The 17,396-nt window shown below is 36.7% G+C and overlaps 1 protein-coding gene across 2 annotated transcripts in view; it reads left to right on the forward strand.

The window, feature by feature from the left end:
- GBE1 (1,4-alpha-glucan branching enzyme 1) overlaps positions 1-16,331 on the forward strand; it is a 255,351-nt gene extending 239,020 nt beyond the window's left edge. Inside the window, exons 15-17 of one of the 2 annotated variants that reach the window (XR_012897753.2) lie at positions 1,855-1,974; positions 4,250-4,306; positions 14,449-16,331. Coding sequence is in view for 1 of the 2 variants with exons in the window: in XM_075909685.2 (XP_075765800.1) it covers positions 1,855-1,974; positions 14,449-14,505 (177 nt within the window). In the remaining variant the exon portion in view is untranslated. The remainder of the gene's footprint in view (positions 1-1,854; positions 1,975-4,249; positions 4,307-14,448) is intronic. The other variant, XM_075909685.2, reaches the window with a different exon arrangement.
- The last annotated feature ends 1,065 nt before the right edge of the window (positions 16,332-17,396 follow it).

Here is a 17,396-nt window from a genome sequence, read left to right on the forward strand (position 1 = left end):
AAGACATGCAAATAGATTTTTTTCTTTTTTTCCATCTAGATTCAGTTATTTTATTTTATGGAAAAAAAACCATATGTAATTCCATATACTGCTAATTTATTTTATATGCTAGTCCATTTCTTTGTCTATTTCTTAGTAATTGTTATTGTCACACGAGCAGACCAGGTGCCAGGTCTTGCCAATGCTGTAGCTATCCGCTAAGCACTGACAAATTTATACTGGGAATTAGGCCATCTTAATTTGTGTTAGTATTATTTAAGATGTTAGACTTGTAAGGATGTGGTTAGAGTCTAAAATACTTGTAAATTGCTGCATTAATCTTGTATGGAATGCCTATATACCATAAACTAAGGTGATACGTAAATTTTACTTTATAAATATAAAAATGCCTGCACTGAACTTGTGAACCTAAGCAGGAGGAGTGGTTCCACCACTTTTCAAGAAAAACAAGCCATTGTGGAACGTTACAATTCTAAGACTTTGTTCATGGCAATCTCACAGCCATGAAGGTACCATCCCATCATCTTGAATGCTGTAAGAAGGAAATAAAACAGAGGAATAAGAACATTTGTCATCCCTCTTCTGATGTTTTGACTGTCGCAGGGCTGGAGCTAGGAAACAAAATAGAAATTCGCAGGATCAACTTAGGTTAGCCCTAAAAGACATTTAGTGTTGACTGATTGCAATGGCTACCTTTTGGAACCATAGACTGTAACTCGTTTGTGTATGTATCTTGTCAGCTTTAACCTGTAAATTACTCTCATTTCATTTTCCTAGTTAATAAATCCTTAGTTGGTTTTGCTATAGGATTGGCTACAAGCATTGTCTTTCATGTGCTATCTTGGGAGTAAGTCTCTTGGTACTAGAAGCAATTTTTATCTTTACTGATTTTTAGAGTATGGCAATCAGCTATCATTGAGTCCATCTTGTCTGAATGGCAATATAGACTGGAGAGCCCCAGGGCACTATGTGACTCCATGGTAAGATTGTTAGTGTTTTAGGAGTTTCACATTTTTTTATTAGATTGGTGAAATCTAATTATAGAAGATACGACCAGTTTGAGGTCTCTGCCCTGCTTTTTGATCAACTGCCGTGTGGCAGGTATGCATAGTTATGAACCAATCCAAACAGCATGTTATACCCAGGGAATAAACTATATTCTTTGATTTATATAATTGTGTCTGGACACATTGCTATGTTTTTTTCAAATATTTGTAGTTAACAAACTCATTTGTCCCCAATATAAAAAGGTTTCTGTGCTGTATCTCTGAACAGAGTTGTATTTATTAATTTTGTAACAATTCATTCGGATTAAAACTATATATTTTCATCATTATCAAATTAACCCACTTGATCCAGGACTCATTGGGCCCAGTTTTAAGATGATAATATACCACTAAATCACAATAGTCTATTTGTTGCTCTCGAGATACTTTAAAAACTACTGGCTTTAGTCCAATTCACCTTTTGTTTGTTTGTTCCACTGCACAATTGGAGTAGTTAATCAGATATCTGCCTAAGCTAAAATTCCTGTATTTAAAAATATCTTTAAAAATATATCACTGACCGGAAATTCCGCAAGAATAGTAGATCACATTTGTGTTTTCCTAGCAATCTACCATAAGATGAAAGTTCCAATAAATAGAGCAAAGAAGTGCTAGAAATTAGTGTAAAAGAAAATACTAAGATACAAGTGTGGAATTTCTGTAATTTACTATCTCTTCCCCATTTTTCTGTCCTCCTCCTTCCTGCCTGGTTTCATATCTTAAAAGAAAGTTGGAATATATTGATGTGCAATCTCATAAATTATGTCTACATTTAACAACAGTAATAATTCCTTAATAAGTTGTTTTTAAGTATAAAATTGTGCTGGATTCTGATGCACCAGATTATGGAGGACATCAGAGACTGGACCATAATACAGAATTCTTCACTGAAAAATATTCACATAATTATCGACCTAATTCTATTTTGGTAAGTAAATGTTTTCTTTCTATTTTAATTATGCAAACTTAATTCTGATGCAAGTTTGATGCATTTGGAGTCCAACAGCAAACAAACATAGACAAATTGGAATTCTTTTTTGGTTTTGTTTGATTTTTTTTTTTTTTGAGGAAGGATATTAATGGCTTCCAAAATCAGTATTTGCATGAAAGCAATACATTAAAGACGTTGGTGAGGAGTATGATTTGTTTTGACGTTAACACAAGTGATTTTCTCCTTGATGATTCACTTCAATTTGCTTACATCTTCGTAGGACAAAATTCTTCTGTTGAAATATTCTTTGCAGAAAAAGATGCATGGAACCTTTTTAATACACATTTGAGTTACCAGTTCAGTAATCATTCCTTTGCTTCTTTTTCATGTATGACTAACCTTGCCTGCATACCTTGCAATTAGAGCTATGTAAAAATTCCTTTGCTTTGTTGCTGTCCCACCACCACTACCACATCCCACCAATTTGGACTTGAGCAAATCATGTGTTTGCAAGTGACTTCTACTTCCATATCTGGCAGAAAAAACTATGCAAAGTAGAATGGACATCATACATTCCTGTATAATGATTTGAGGAGGCTCGAGCTATAGTCTGCAATATACAGTAGACCAGGTCTGGGCAAGATGCAGAGCATAGACTGGAGCCAGCTCATCTAACACTTAGATCTGGCCTGCCGACTGGATCTGGTTTCTTTTTATCTCCTGCTGCTCATGCCACCCCATTTCCAGGTTATAGGATCCTATTTCAATGGCTCACTATTGTGACAGAGGCTAGAGCTGTGAGCCGTTTAAATAGACACAGAAACCTTGGGTGCCAGGCAACGGGGTAGCAGCAACAGGGTAGCAGCGAAGCCATAAGCTTTCTGTTGTATTTTTAATTTGAAGCCTCCAGCCCCAGACAGCTCTGGGAGGAGGCTTGTCCCAGCTCCACCCCTTATGCTTCAGGCCCCGCCTCTTCTGGGGCAGGACCTGGCCCATGGCCCTATAACAAAATTCATTAAATGACCCCCCTGCAAAAATTATTGCCTGTCCCTGCGGTAGACAAATAGCATTCCACACATTGTCACAGTGAGTTATATATTGTAATTTCTTTGGACCAAAATCTTGTATACTACTTCTTTCAGAAACTACCTCTCACCACAGCAGACTTTTATTTTGAAAGCACAGTCATTAGCCATTTAGAAATGTAGAGAGTTTTTTTCCATTTTGAGATTTTTGTTCCATCTACTAATGATGCATGATTGTGTGTATGATAGATTGTATGACCATTTTCTGCTTTTAGATGCCATATGTCTTAGCTAGGTTTCTACTGGATAAGTATCTACATCACAAAAAATTCAAACACAGCTGGCACTCTTGTTTGCAGTGTCAGTAGAAAGTAAGATTTGAAAAGGCCATGGATGATATTACACTCACCCGGGGAAGTGAGCCATGCGGTACAAGCCTGAGCAACGCTGGTTTGTCAGCATGAGGAAGTTTGTACTATATCTCTCCATAGTTGATTTATATCATATCATAGAGCAATAGATTACCCCCTGTTATGTGAATGCCAGTACTATTTCTGCTGTGCCATACCTCTTCTGAGGTTAAATGGAAGACTTCAGTTCCCATGGCTTCCCCTCATCACCATTGTTTTTGAGCACTAAATAAATTTTTATAAATTTGTTTTTGTGGGACAGGTCAATTTTTTTTAACAGTTTTCATCATGAAAAAATTGTTTTGACTGCATCACGTTTTTCATCAGGGGATCATGAAGACTTTTCTGAACATTTATTGAAATATTTAAGGCTCACACTACTCTTAAGGCACACCTAAGTATTTCTGTTGATTTTACGTATAGGGAAACTGAGGCACAAGGAAGTCATGATATTTCTCAAGGTTCCTTAACAATAGAGGACACCAAGAATGCTAGCTGCCAGACCTTTAGTCCCAACCCACTACCTTAAGCACTGGCAAACATTAACTCTGCTACTAATTTGCCTATCATACTTACATGTGTTAGCCTTAACTTGGAATGTAAATACAATTTTTAATTCTTCTATGAGAAATATGGCAAATGGAAAGGCAGCAAAAGTCCAGATGTAAATGAAAAGATGGGACTTAATGAGAGCATGTGGAAGAAAAAGCATGTAAGATGTATGCCGGGAAGCAGTCAATGTTTTCGTTGAGAACAATCTGTGGCATGGCAATGGCACTTCTGTGTCAGTAAGAATCCCAAGAGTGGCCAGTCACCTTGCTTTTTTGTATCCCCCAGTGATCCAATTTACAGAGCAACTTTGATGGCAGCCTGGTAAGAAGCCACCAGTTGCAGGTAAAGTGCCAGTAAAAGGAAGCCAATTTTAGGAAAGGGACAAAAAGAAAACAAGGTTATTACCAAAAATAGTTGAACTTGTTTACTAGCTGGAGCTTTCAATTGTTGTTTTAAAATAAAGCCTTTGTAAATAGCAATATTCCAATCTTTGGATAAACATTCCTTTGTGGGGGATAGTATTACAAATTAGTTAACATTTTCAAAGTTAACTAGATGATTTTACCATAGAACTCTCTTGGCCACTTGAGAAGATGTGTGAGGGTTATAGGTTCCTCATCTCAAACATTTGAGTTCCTCTTCATTATAATAATAATTGACAGTAATAAAATATTATGGTGGCGCACAATCTGTACTGTGGTTAAGATTGTGTCTCTAAGGCTTTGTTTAAATGTGCAGCATTTTCATTTATAGCTGTTAACAGACTAAATATATAACTCTATAGTAATACTGTCCTTAAAATTTAAATCCAAATAAATGTGGAGTGTTAATTTTAAAGGAAAGATGATATATAGATTATAAGTCAATATAAAAATATGCTTGAACGAAGGAAATCTTCAAAAAGATGTTAGAAAATGAGCAGGGAGAAAGTGAGACCCAGGTGAAGGGGCTAGAAGGGATGAAGATAACATTCTGCAGTTTTTGATAATTCCAGTAAACTCTGAGTACAGATGGGATGATGGCATGTGAACCTAGACACCTGTTTATAAAGTCTTAAGGAGCAGGTTGGAGGGCTTCAAAACAAAAACAAAAACAAAAAAAATCCCCAGAGTTTTCCATTGTCAACTAATCTGAATAATACTGTCATCTGCTGATTTTGCCATCTCATTGCTCACTCCCATTTCCCATTAATTAAAAATACACATTAAACATTACTGATCCTAAACTGGAATCTTTACAGCATCACACGGTTAATCTTTTGCCATGATAAAATTAACCTTCTATTACTACTGTTTGTTTATTACTACTAGGCTTGCCAGATGCTTTCACCCAAAATCCCAAACATGGCAGGAAAAAAACTTGGTTGAGCAAAAAAAGAAAAAAAAAACCACCTGAGATACTACAGTTGTTGAGGGAAAGAAAAAAAAAAAAAGCGAGAATCAAAAAAAGGTCACTGCGGCTTTAAGACTCCCAATGCTTTTCGCTTCTCCCCGCCAGATGTGTCAGGGGAACCATGTCCCCGCCAGCCTTCTATCCAAGTAAAACAGAAAATATGTCTGGTATTTTCTGTTTTCTTTTTGTTTGTTTTTTTGTTTAACCCGGACAGTGGCCAGAAATAACGGACTGTCTGGGCGAAAACCAGACACCTGGCAACCCTAATTACTACTGTCTTCTACTAGCCAGTTCCTATATGGGGCAATACTTGTCCCATGACAACTTTATCTAATAGCCTGTTGTGAGACACTTGGTTAAAGCCTGTTGAATGTCTAGGTGAATTCTGTTGGTTTTATGAGGAGTGGGGAGCTAACTAGAGCATTTGCTCACTATAACTGATGATATCCTACATATGGTTTTTACTTTTATGAGAGATACAACTCAAAATTTTGTTGGGGAGGGTGGTGAACAGTTTTTGTATAAAATGCATTTTCCTGTCCAAGTTATTTATCATGTCAAGTCAAATTTGACAAATATTTTCAGTCCAATGAGAAGATTTTTTTTATTAGTTCTGGGGTTTGGATTTTTTTCAATTTTTCAGTCTGAAATATTTTTATTTGTTATTTTGAAACATTTCATTATGAAGTTTTGAGAGATTTGTTTTAAAAAATTGTAAAAGTAAAGAAAAGATCAAAAAATTAAACCGAAGAGAAAGAAATGTAGTTAAGGAAAAACGAAATTTCTTTAAAAAATTGTTTAATCCAAATCAAACAAAAATCTTATTTTTCAGTTAAGCCATTGAACTGAAAAATCAAAAGCAAGCTCTACAGCTAGTGCACCTTGCCTATAGAGGACAGATGGATAGAACCCTTAGCAGATACAAAATTGACCTCCATATCCACCTCTTCATCTGCAAAACCGATCTGTAGATATCCGCATTGACATCAGTGGATGCAGCAACCTGCGAATTTAAAGCAAATAGCCACAAATTAGCAGGGCTTTAAGTTACTTCATGGCAATGTGTATGTTTGTGACTTGGAGTTTTGAATGAAAAAAGTATAACATATATTCAAAAAGTATTCCAAATCATGCCTACCAAATATTTGATCTTTTATTCTATTTGACGTCACTGCCTTCAGGGCATATTACTTTTTAAAATTATATTTATGGATAAAATTAATAAAGGAAAAGTTAATCTTGCAGTTATTTAAGGGTTTTTTTTGTATGGTAATAGCATTGACAGTTGTTCTTACTGAAAATATGCAACCATTATCTTTATAGTAATTTTGTTCTTCTCAGCTTCAGAGTATCAGCAGTGTTCACACAAAAAAATAGGTACCGTCTATTATAATCATAGGAATATAGATGTTGCAATATATATTTTACTGACATTTTTGTCTATGCTTATGTACTATATTATAATTTTCTCTGATTTAGTTGGCCTGAAGCTAAGATGCTCTTATAAGCCACTGGAAAAGTAGGTTGGAGTTTGTTAAAAATATAATTATATACCTATCAGTAAAATTAAAACTTAGCTTTTGCATTTTAGTTTTGTTGAATTAGATTGAAAAACTCACCTTTTTAATATAAGAAATTATTCCATTTTCCTTATGCACTTATTCATATGGTCTGATGTTTCTGATATATTTTATTATTTGGTGTTACTTTGAGAGTGTCCTAAATTAAATAGAACTCACTGTGAATTGTTGTATTAAGAAAATCCTTATTGTCACTTTTCATCTTGGCTCTAACATATAATATTCAGCACTAGAATTCAATTTCCTGCATTCCTTGAGACAGTTGATAGACTAAAGCATTCTCGTAGACTGAAATGATCTAAAGCACTTTGTGACCCTTAGCTTTGAAAATAGTCATTTGCATAACTTTCATGACAAGGATTTGTGCATTGATTTTTAAGGGCCTGATGTAGTCTTTAGCTGACTGGATTTTTTATACAATAAAGATTATGTAGAATAAGCTTTGTAGTTGGAAAATTAACTGTTTCTAAAAGAGAAGGGGGATAAAATAAAGGTTAGATCTTTAATACCAGCCAGCTCTTTTGATATTTTACCTCCTATTGTGTACCTGATGATTAAAGCTTTCTAGTTTCTATTCACACATGTTCTTAGATTATTTGATTTCTAAAGGAAAGAAAACATATAGTGGAATGGCTTCTAAAACACAGTAGTTTTCCAGTAGGCTGCATTAGTGTGTGATGCTCTCTTTAGTTCTACCTCATTCCTTGCTTCCTCTTTCCTCTGTAAACAAAATTATAGCAAAATAACACAGGAGAAAAAAAAAGGAAGAGAAATCTTAGGATTATTTATGCAATAGCTGAAGTTTCTTTACATAATTCAGTCAAGATAATTCTGAAAAAATTATTTTCTGCATGTCCGTGCCATATACCTGTAAGGTTTTTTTAAATGGCGTTCAAAACTTCATTTTAATTTAAATGTAGCTTCTTATGCTTACAAAGTAGCTAATGTTGGAGCCAAACAGGTAACAAAATTTAATTTTAAATATATGTGAGTTAATACATAATAAATCATGAAAGCAAAACTTCCAGTATTTTAGTCATTGGCTTATTATAGTTTCACTATAATCAATGCCTGTTTAAAAACCAATAAAGAGACATGAGATTATTTCCAAGAACATTCTCTATTTTAATTAAAGTAAAGCTTGCTGTCAGTCTTCTGTATCCACCAGCAGCAGTACATAGTAACTGCCTATCAAGTGCTTTTATATAGTGCCTAGCACGATAATATCTACCTCTGAATTCTAGTCATTACTACATCCAGTGCAAAAATGAGCATGAAATAACTTCTCGGATTGGATTTCGAGCCATGGGAATGGGTTGTAGGCTGGTTTCATTGTAACTCCAGCCAATTTTGTTTGGTGATGGGGGTGTTGGCAGATGTTAGTGTTCCTGTTAACAGTTTTCTAATGGTAAAGCTAGCCTTCGTGATCAGATAGTGTGGAGTGGGTGCTTGCAAGTAGAAGAGTTTTTGGCTTTCTATAATGCGAATATTGTGTTTCAGGGTGTGCTCCCAGATACGATTCAATTTAGTTGCTCAGTTTGCACAAAGCTTTGTAACTATTGACATTTATTCAAGTTTGTCCCTAAGCAACTGAGTACCTGAAAGGATTTCCATGCAAATTGCTTTGCTTGGTGCCAAATGTCAGCTGTGCTATCATGCCCTTTTAGTGAAGGACGATAATATGATCAAAATGTGAGGGGACATTTAAGAAGTTTTCCTGTAGATTGGCTTTTGTTTCTTGATGTCATCCAGATTATGAAAGCAGCAAACTAAGGAATAGTATATGACCAACAAGAACAGAATACCTGTCCCTTGCCAATACCAACAATATCTGTACATTTGTGTGTTTCACTACCGTGTTATGAGGTCATTTGCATCAATGCAACATGCTTACAGAACTTTGTGAGACTAGCTGGAAATCTGCTTAATAATTATACTAAATGTTTGTCTGTCTTCCGTTAGTGCTCAGGTTTTTATTGGCGTGGCATTGTGCTAAACACTGTACAAATATGTACAGGAAAAAAAAGTCCCAAAGAGGTTAGGGTCTAAAAAGACAAGAAACGAAACGGTTTGAGAAGGCTAATCAAATATTTTAAAATGACAAATTATTATAAAAATATGTTGTTATAAAAAGCCTAGCATCCTATATGTCTTGTATGTTAATCTGTGACTTAAGACTTGCCTACATGGGGATACTCGGGGAAATTAATCCAAATTTACTTTTCAAATAGATTAATTATACCTAACTTAAATCCCTGCATGGATGCTTTTAGTCAGAATTAAAGGGACAGTAATTTGGTTTAGTTCAATTCAATGAAAAGTACTTAAAATCATTGAAATACACGAACCTGAATTAAGGCCGCATCAGTTTTAAATAAGAGCTTCCACAGAAGAGTTTAATGGGATTTAAGTAATCCATTTTAAATATTAATTTGGATTAATTTTTCTGAGTTTCCCTACACAGGCAAGCCCTACCACCTCTTTCTGCTTTCTCACAGCTACAAAGACTCTCAACCATGATTAATGGCTACCTTTCAAAGACTATAGTTCAAAGACCAGTCTACATGTCTTTGTCCCAGCCTGTTTCATTATTGTCCTTTGAAATAAGAATTTTTTTAATACTGCTCCACCCTCGTATAGTTGGATAGAGGTCTAAACCCTCTGTAGCATATTCTTGATTACTTGAAGGCTTTCTGGCAGAGGTGAATTTTAAGAGGGTAGTCAATTTATAGACTAGTTCAGGAGAGGTAATGTGAGAAGCTGACAAACATGCAGAGGGAGAGGAGGCCAATATGATGAGACAAGAGCTGACAGATGGATAAGAGCAGAGTTATGAAGGGCCTTAAAGGGAGGACCAAGAAGATAGAAATTTATCTTATGAATCATTGGTTGGGAATCAGAGGTGGGTGAATGATTACAATAAGCAAAGTAGATGATCTTAGCAGCCAGTTTTCTATGAAGAGAAGTATGATACAGGTCAGTTGCCTCTAAGGTTTTCCATCTGTGAGCAGGTTGAAATTTCTTATGTGCCCCACTAAGATTGAGGCAGTGTATGGATGTGTACCCACCAGTACAAACAAAAACCTTAGATTATAAATATATATTTTAAATAGTCCATAGGTGTGGAAGAGAATATATTGAAACAAGGGATAATTAACAAGGACCAATGCTTATGATTATTTAATGTGAAATCAAATAAAAAGAAAATTAATACTACCCTTGGTAGAAGCAGTGGGTTGTGTCCATGAAAACTCATGATACTATGTATATATTTTGTTAGTCTAAGGTGCTACCGGACCATCGTTTGTTTTTTTTAATTACTAACACAGCTACCCCTCTGAGATCTTGGAGTACATGTATCCTCATTCTTTTTAGCAGACAGATTCATGTTTCAAAGATCTTGCTAATAAGGTTTCATCCTACAAAACAGTTAGCATCACACCTAGTACTTGCTGCTTCTGACCAGATAGCAAAGATCTGTCCTTAATGCAATACAGTTTACCATGTATTAATTAGTAACATGGGATTTTAAAAAATCATTAAGATCAAAGTTTTAGATATCTGCAACCTTCAAAAAATTCTGTTTAAAAGAATATTTTTCTTTTCTTCCCTTAAGCCATTGACATAGGGGCGGTGAATAATTTTTGATAAGGGGCCATTCCAAGAATTTGGTTAGTGGTTAAGGGCCTCAATCTTCTATTCTATTAATGGAGGGGCTGTAGGGGTCTGGGATGGAGGTTGGGTGCAGAAGGGAGCTTGGGGTAAGGGACTAAGATGTGGGAACAGGGAGGGAATTTGCATTTAGTAGGGGATGGTGACCTGGGACAAAAGATTGGGGTGAAGAGGAGTGCAGGGCCTGCAAGGGCATTGTGACCTGGGGCAGGGGTGCAGGGATTTGGGCTGTGACTAGGAATAGTGAATTGTTCAAGGTCTAAGAGAGGGTTGTGACCTGGGGCAGGAGTGCAAGAAGGGGTGCAGGGATTTGGGCTTTGACCAGGGATGGCGGATTAAAGGTGCAAGGTCTGAAGAGGGCTGTGACCTAAGGAGGGGTGCAGGAGGGTATGCAGTGTCTAGGAAGGTGTATGGGGACTGGAGCAGGAGTACAGAAGGTTTGGTTTACATGGGGTACAGAGGGTTGGGGGAGGGAGAGAGAGGCTGGAATGCCAGAGAGAGGCTCTGGCTGGTAGACCATATCTAGCTCTAAGCCAGCATCCCAGCAGGTTCTTAAGTTAGGGTCCCTGCCTTCCAGCCCCTGTACGTGTTCAGGGGGATTTGCCAGGAGCCATGTGTATTGCTCTAAATTGAATGTTGAGTGCCTGGGGGATGAAGGAGGAAGGACACTTCACATGCTATTGGTGGAAACGGGCCAACAGGCATTACTGGAGGGCAGGGCAGCATGAGTAGCCTGTCTCCCCTCCTGCAAGGCTCTCAGCAGTCACAAATACACACATGGCCCTGCACCTGGCTTTCCTCAGTGTCAAGTGGAGGTGGGACAGCCCGCAGCTCATCTTTTGCCCAGCCCTGGAATAAAGGCTGGAGCCAGCTTCTTCATTTATAGCAGGTATCAACAGATGCTGATGCTGCTTATTGTCTTCCAAGAGGGCGAGTGCCCTGTCCTCCCTTCCCCAGCCAATCAGCTGAGCTCCCTGCCTGCGTGGGGAGCTCTGAACCTCTGGTTTCATGCCCACACGTAGCTTATAGGGAACCTTGGCTATAGCAGATATTTTATATCACCAGAGTTGTGCTATGTCCCTATTAAGATGCCCTAAGTGGACAGATGAAAATTTTTCTGGCATGGGGGAACCCTCCGTTGGCATACACTAGCCTTACGCTGTCCAGTTCTCTGCTGTTGCATAGAATTATGTAGTAAAGGCTAGAAAGGGTGAGTTGAAATATATTAAATCCTCAGTAATCAAAATGATTACTAGAGTCATTCTAGGAAAAATTATTTAGAACAATCCAGTGGTTGCATAAACTTGCCCCAGGAGCCAGTTAGTGATGTGAAAGGGTAACTTGGGCAGTGATCTCTATGCCAAAAGCCTATTGACATTAGATAACTCAGGTTCATTGGCTGTAAACCCACATTAGAAACTATTTCTTTTATTGTCTTCTGCTAATTGGCTCTTCTCTTGTTGGCTTTTATTGTAAGGCGTTTATTGTAAGACATTTTATTGGAAGGCATTTGATACTATGAGGGTTTTGTAGCCCTCAAATAGCTGTAATGGTATTGTTGGATTTCTGTGCATCTATATTAGTGAAACATTATGACTTCCACCTGGCTGGACACATTGAGCTTTTTTCAGGCTGATGAATATTTCACTTGGAAATTGATTGCTATAAGAGCAATCCCACTGAATTTTAAGCATACAGCTTCAGGAGGTCAGTCATGTCTTTGTGCTTGGTTATAGTGTGTATAATGTGATGGCCATTAAAAAGTCAGCATGTGCCAGCAGTTGCTACACAATAGTCTCTGCAATAACATAATTTCCCTTATAATTCTCATAAAATGAGTTGCTTGTATTACCTATGTATTCCAGCTTCGAAAAAAGTCTTCTGAATAACTTCTACTGTAGCTCTAGAGTGAATTTTGATCTATATTCATGTTTGTTGTAGTTGGTCTCAGCTGATTTACAGCGGTTTAACATTTTATTAAACACTTGAGGAGTGCTGGAAAACCTGTGTGAAATCCATTGGTGTGATTGTAGTTTTCAGTGAATAGATGCCCACATATGTGTCACTGCTGTGTTTAAGCAAAGAAGCTGAATTTTGAAAAAGCATGGAGATGGAAACTGGAAATATTCCTCTAATTTAGGAGTGAGGCTTATAGGCAGAGCAGAGAGAGGTACAGTATAGTAGGGCTCATTGAGCTGCACTGCTAAATGGAAAAGTTGGTCCTAAGCTCTCTAAATATGACACATTTCCCAAACACAAAAACTGCCTTTGAAAACACATTTAAAATTCTGGTTTGCAAGCAAATGCAGTGGTGTCACAGTTCCTCAACTAGAAATAATTGACAATTCCATTGGTGTCAATTGAGCTATGCCAGTTTACTTCAGATGAACATGTGGTCCATATTTGTAAAGACTTGATCTTAACTTTGATACCAATCTGAATAATCATTATTATACCCTTTGTCAAACTTAATTTTTTCTTTTTTATAACTGTGGTAACTTTCCACATCTGTGGAATATTTTTTTTTTTACCAGAAAAGAAATTGGAAATACTCTCTAATTTAAATTTGCATCATGAATTTCTCTGTAAATCCACAACTTCCAAACCTTATTCTGTGAGTTAGTTGTCTCTAACCAACTTTATTGGGTATTTCGGCTAGCCCTGAACAGATTTGTGGGGAATTATTTATCACTGAAACCTTAGGGGATATCACTGTGTTTTTGATGACAGCCAAGATACATTGTACTTGTTATGGTTTGGTTTCTTGAAGTTCAGCTGTTCTTTTCTTTTTTTCTCTCTTTTTTTCCCCCTAAATCTGTTTTATTTACACCTTTCGTAACAGTTGCAAACTATGAAAGCCTTTCAATACTACTAATCAGGCTCTAACTTAGAGATAACTTGGCTGAAAATAGCAAATTTTTAAGAATGTCAAGAGAAGGAAAGATGGCCTAAAAAAGGACATTGTCAAACTGAAGTCAATAACCTTCAATCTTGTGTTACTTTTTATAATTACATTTTTAATTAGTTCAGCATGTATGATCAGCTGTATTTGTCAATGGGTAGAGTGCCACATAGCAAAATATTTGTAAACAGTACCTGTCAAGACATGGATTTTTTTTTTCCCCATTGTGAATCTAATCTGTACTTAGAAGGCATGTCATAGAAATTGTGCCAATATATTTATTTCTCAGCTTTGAGAAATCTTTTCAAATAAGTGAATTTGTTTATCATCATCTCTAAAGGTTAAGTAAAAGCATCATTTGACTAGAAAATCAGAATTTATCACTGGTCAGTTGAAATCTGTGTCAGTGTTCAACATTTTGTTCTATCAGATACTGACATTGCATGAGTGTCAGAATGGTAAAAATGCATTGCCGTGTTATATTTCTTGTATTTACCTGGGTGAAATGACATCATAGACCTTGGAGCAGCTTTAATTCACAACACAATACTGTTCAAATGCTGTGCTAAGAGTTTGTAATTTATCACTGTGCAGTCTATCGACCTAGATGTCCTTATGTTTCTTAAATTGGGCATTGTAAATCAAATGGAGCCCTCTAGTGGTAATTTCATAAAAATATGACTGATCTTAAGTAAGGGGGAAAACCCTACAATGAGGGTCTCATTAAGACTGCATTGTATGATTGTGACACAGGAGAGTGTGCAATCAATAATTACACATTACATGTGATCATATTGATTGCATATTTTTAAAATGTTTGCTTTAATTACCTAAAACGTTTCACTATCAAATGTGTGTTTCTGTAGAGATTTATACTGCCCCAATAAAAAAAATTGTCAAGTGTGATTGAAGTTCTGTTCTTTTTATGGTTTTATTAGGTGTACATTCCAAGCAGAGTGGCTATTGTGCTTCAAAATATGGATATACCAAACTGAAGATCTTCATAACCATCACTTCAGAAGCAAAATGTGGAGAAGAAATACCATAACAGGCACTCAGCATCACAGAATTCACATGGATGCTTCTGAAACTAAACATAGTAATATTTGGTCATTGAAATGTAGGATTAATATTTACATATTACAGTGCTCTCAAGTTGTTAAAATGTAATTCAAGGAGACAATATATGAAAGAGGTAGAAAGAAAAATGCATCTTTGCATTTCTGATGTTACAGCATTACATTTTAAAACATTTCAAAGCAGCTAGCATTCTCAATTAAGTTGTCATTTCCAGTGTCTTATCAGGAACAATGTTATACCAAAAGTGTTCTTGCTCTGATTTCAGCAATTTCTTTGAATCTCTTTTATCATTTTGGTATTGAATTCAAATATTCATTACAGATCATTGTCTCCTGTTAGGAGAAAGAGAAGGATCATGTTGAAATAAAACATAAATAATCTGACAAAAGGAACCCTTGTGTCTGTGGGATCCCACTTTGCAGCAATTTCCAAGGTATAGTTAGAGTTTGCAGCTTTTCCAGTCAAATCACTGAGGAAAATGTCCTATAAGAATATTGTCCTCTGCCTCTTTTGTTTAATGAAAATTACATAGTAAAGTCTTAAAAGCTAGTGGATCAGCTGGGACATGAATCAGTTGGATTCCAGTCATGGCTCTCCATCATTTACCTATTGTGTGACCTTGGACAAGTCATTTCATCCGTGTTCCTGAGGTTCTACATCTGAAAAATGGAGTTCATGATACACACCTACCTGTGCAAACCATTTTGTGGTGAGAAGTACTCTGTCAGAGCTAAGTACTATTATGTTTACTGAAATGGTACAGTAACTGAAACTGTTTTTAAAAGAACCTTTACATATCTGTTCAGAAATCAGAAGACCCTATACTCATTGGTTTCACTGCTTCCTAAAGCTGCCATTTAACTTGAAGCACTTGGAATGTTAATCTTGCATTTTTGTAATTAAAAAAAATATTTTGCTTGCCCTGGAAGAAACGATATTAGAAATATAGTTATATTATTCAAACTAAGCCTTTTTGATCATGCTATTTAATAGTTTGAATTGCTGCCTAAAATAGTTGAAGTGAATTCTTTTGAAATATTCAACAGAGAAAATGTCCACAACAGTTTATATTCATTCATAGTTCTGTGTGTCAGTCATCCTCTGTGTAAGCTTCGTCTTCTAAATGGCCGAACATTTATGGCCCACACTGACAAAAATGTTGCACACTTTTCATTATACTTATTAGAACTTTTAAGTGGAAGCATTTCAAAAACAAAACAATAAGTGGGACAGCGTAATATAACTGATGGGAAATAAAATTATTTTGATAGACTTCATGCGTTAAAAGGAGTTCATGAACATCTCAACTCTTTTCTGTGCCACAGATATACAAAAGGCAAATACTGTATACCACAATGCAATGTAATGTCACATCTCCCCCCCCCACACACCACCATTTAATTCAGTGTGTATTAATGAGCTATAAAAGCATCCTGTCTGCTTAAAAAAGTACACTGAAGTGTTGTAATAACTGGAACCAATTATTGTTTCCAAAGTTGTAAACTTTGTAGTGAAGTAAATAGCAATGTAATTATCTGCTATATTTACATTAAATTGATCTACTAATATATTCTGTAGATTTTACTGGCGCAAGTTCCAGCGTTCCAAAATGTAATGCAAAGCAATTGCCCTTGTCAAACTTTTGTGCAAGAGAAGCAATAAATGTGTGATGTGAAGTAGAAACTGTAAAATTACATGCAAATAAACTGTGAGAAGGGTAAAACATAAATGCATATGTGGTTTTCATTGCTCATAAAAATGTATAATAGTCTAAAACTGGAGGCTAACACTAGATATTATTGGTGGGGTTCAGATATTTGCCTCAAGCAGTCAGAAACAATCTAGTGAAAATGGTTTGCTGCTCAAGAATGATCTGTTGTCCCTTTTACATATTGAATACTGACAAAAGATAATATTTAAACAATTAAAAGTATATTAAGCCAGGCACTTCAAAGTTAGGAAATGCCAGAATGCAGGTTGCCTGTGCAATTTTAGTTTGACCCTCCTTGTCTGTATTGCATTATAAAACAGTCTTGAATGACATGACCACATATTTTTTTCAACAGGATGCATGTTTCATTTGTTGCACAGGAGGGACATGTTCTGGGGATAAAATAGGGCTGTGTTACGAAGTGTGCTGCTATCTATATGATCCCTGCCTCATTGGTTAATAAGTTGGGAGATGTAAAGTGAGGAAAAAGACGGTTAGAGAGAAGGTTGGTGGAATAATCTACTATATATTTGAGATGGTTTGTCTGTTTATGCAAGAACTCTTAAATGGCAAGAGCTAGGATCATTCGGTATACAGCTTACTCTTGTCATAACACAAAGCAATGTATGGGTTTGGTTGTGCCAGGAAAATGGGATGTGCCTGGAGTAGGATCGCCTCTCATGAAACCCTACAGAGAAGAGACAAAATCACCAGCCAGGTGAAAGGGCTGGCTAGGGCAGATCCCCCACTCCAGGACTGCCCCAGCCATGAGCCACCCACCCCCAGTGTCCTTTAAGGAGGGCGGGGAGAGGGGTCACTGAAGTGTCTCCTCCTCCTCCAATTCGTATGGGAACATTGCTGGCTTTTCCCTTATCAGGGAGCAAGGGGAAAGTTCACAGTTTCCTTCATTCTTCGCTCTGGCTGGGGAGCGCAGAGGACAGATGAGCTGTGCACTGTGCTCTCGCTCCCTGACAGGGGCAGAAGGGGGAAGAGCAAGCAGCCCTGGTATGACTCTCAGGAGTGAGGGTTCCTACCATTCCTGCCCACCCTCTGAGACCCACACACATACAGACTGCTGCCCAGAGACCCTCTTCA

Source organism: Pelodiscus sinensis, chromosome 1 (assembly GCF_052426305.1).
Source record: "Pelodiscus sinensis isolate ZL-2025 chromosome 1, ASM5242630v1, whole genome shotgun sequence".
Taxonomy (NCBI): Eukaryota; Metazoa; Chordata; order Testudines; family Trionychidae; genus Pelodiscus; species Pelodiscus sinensis.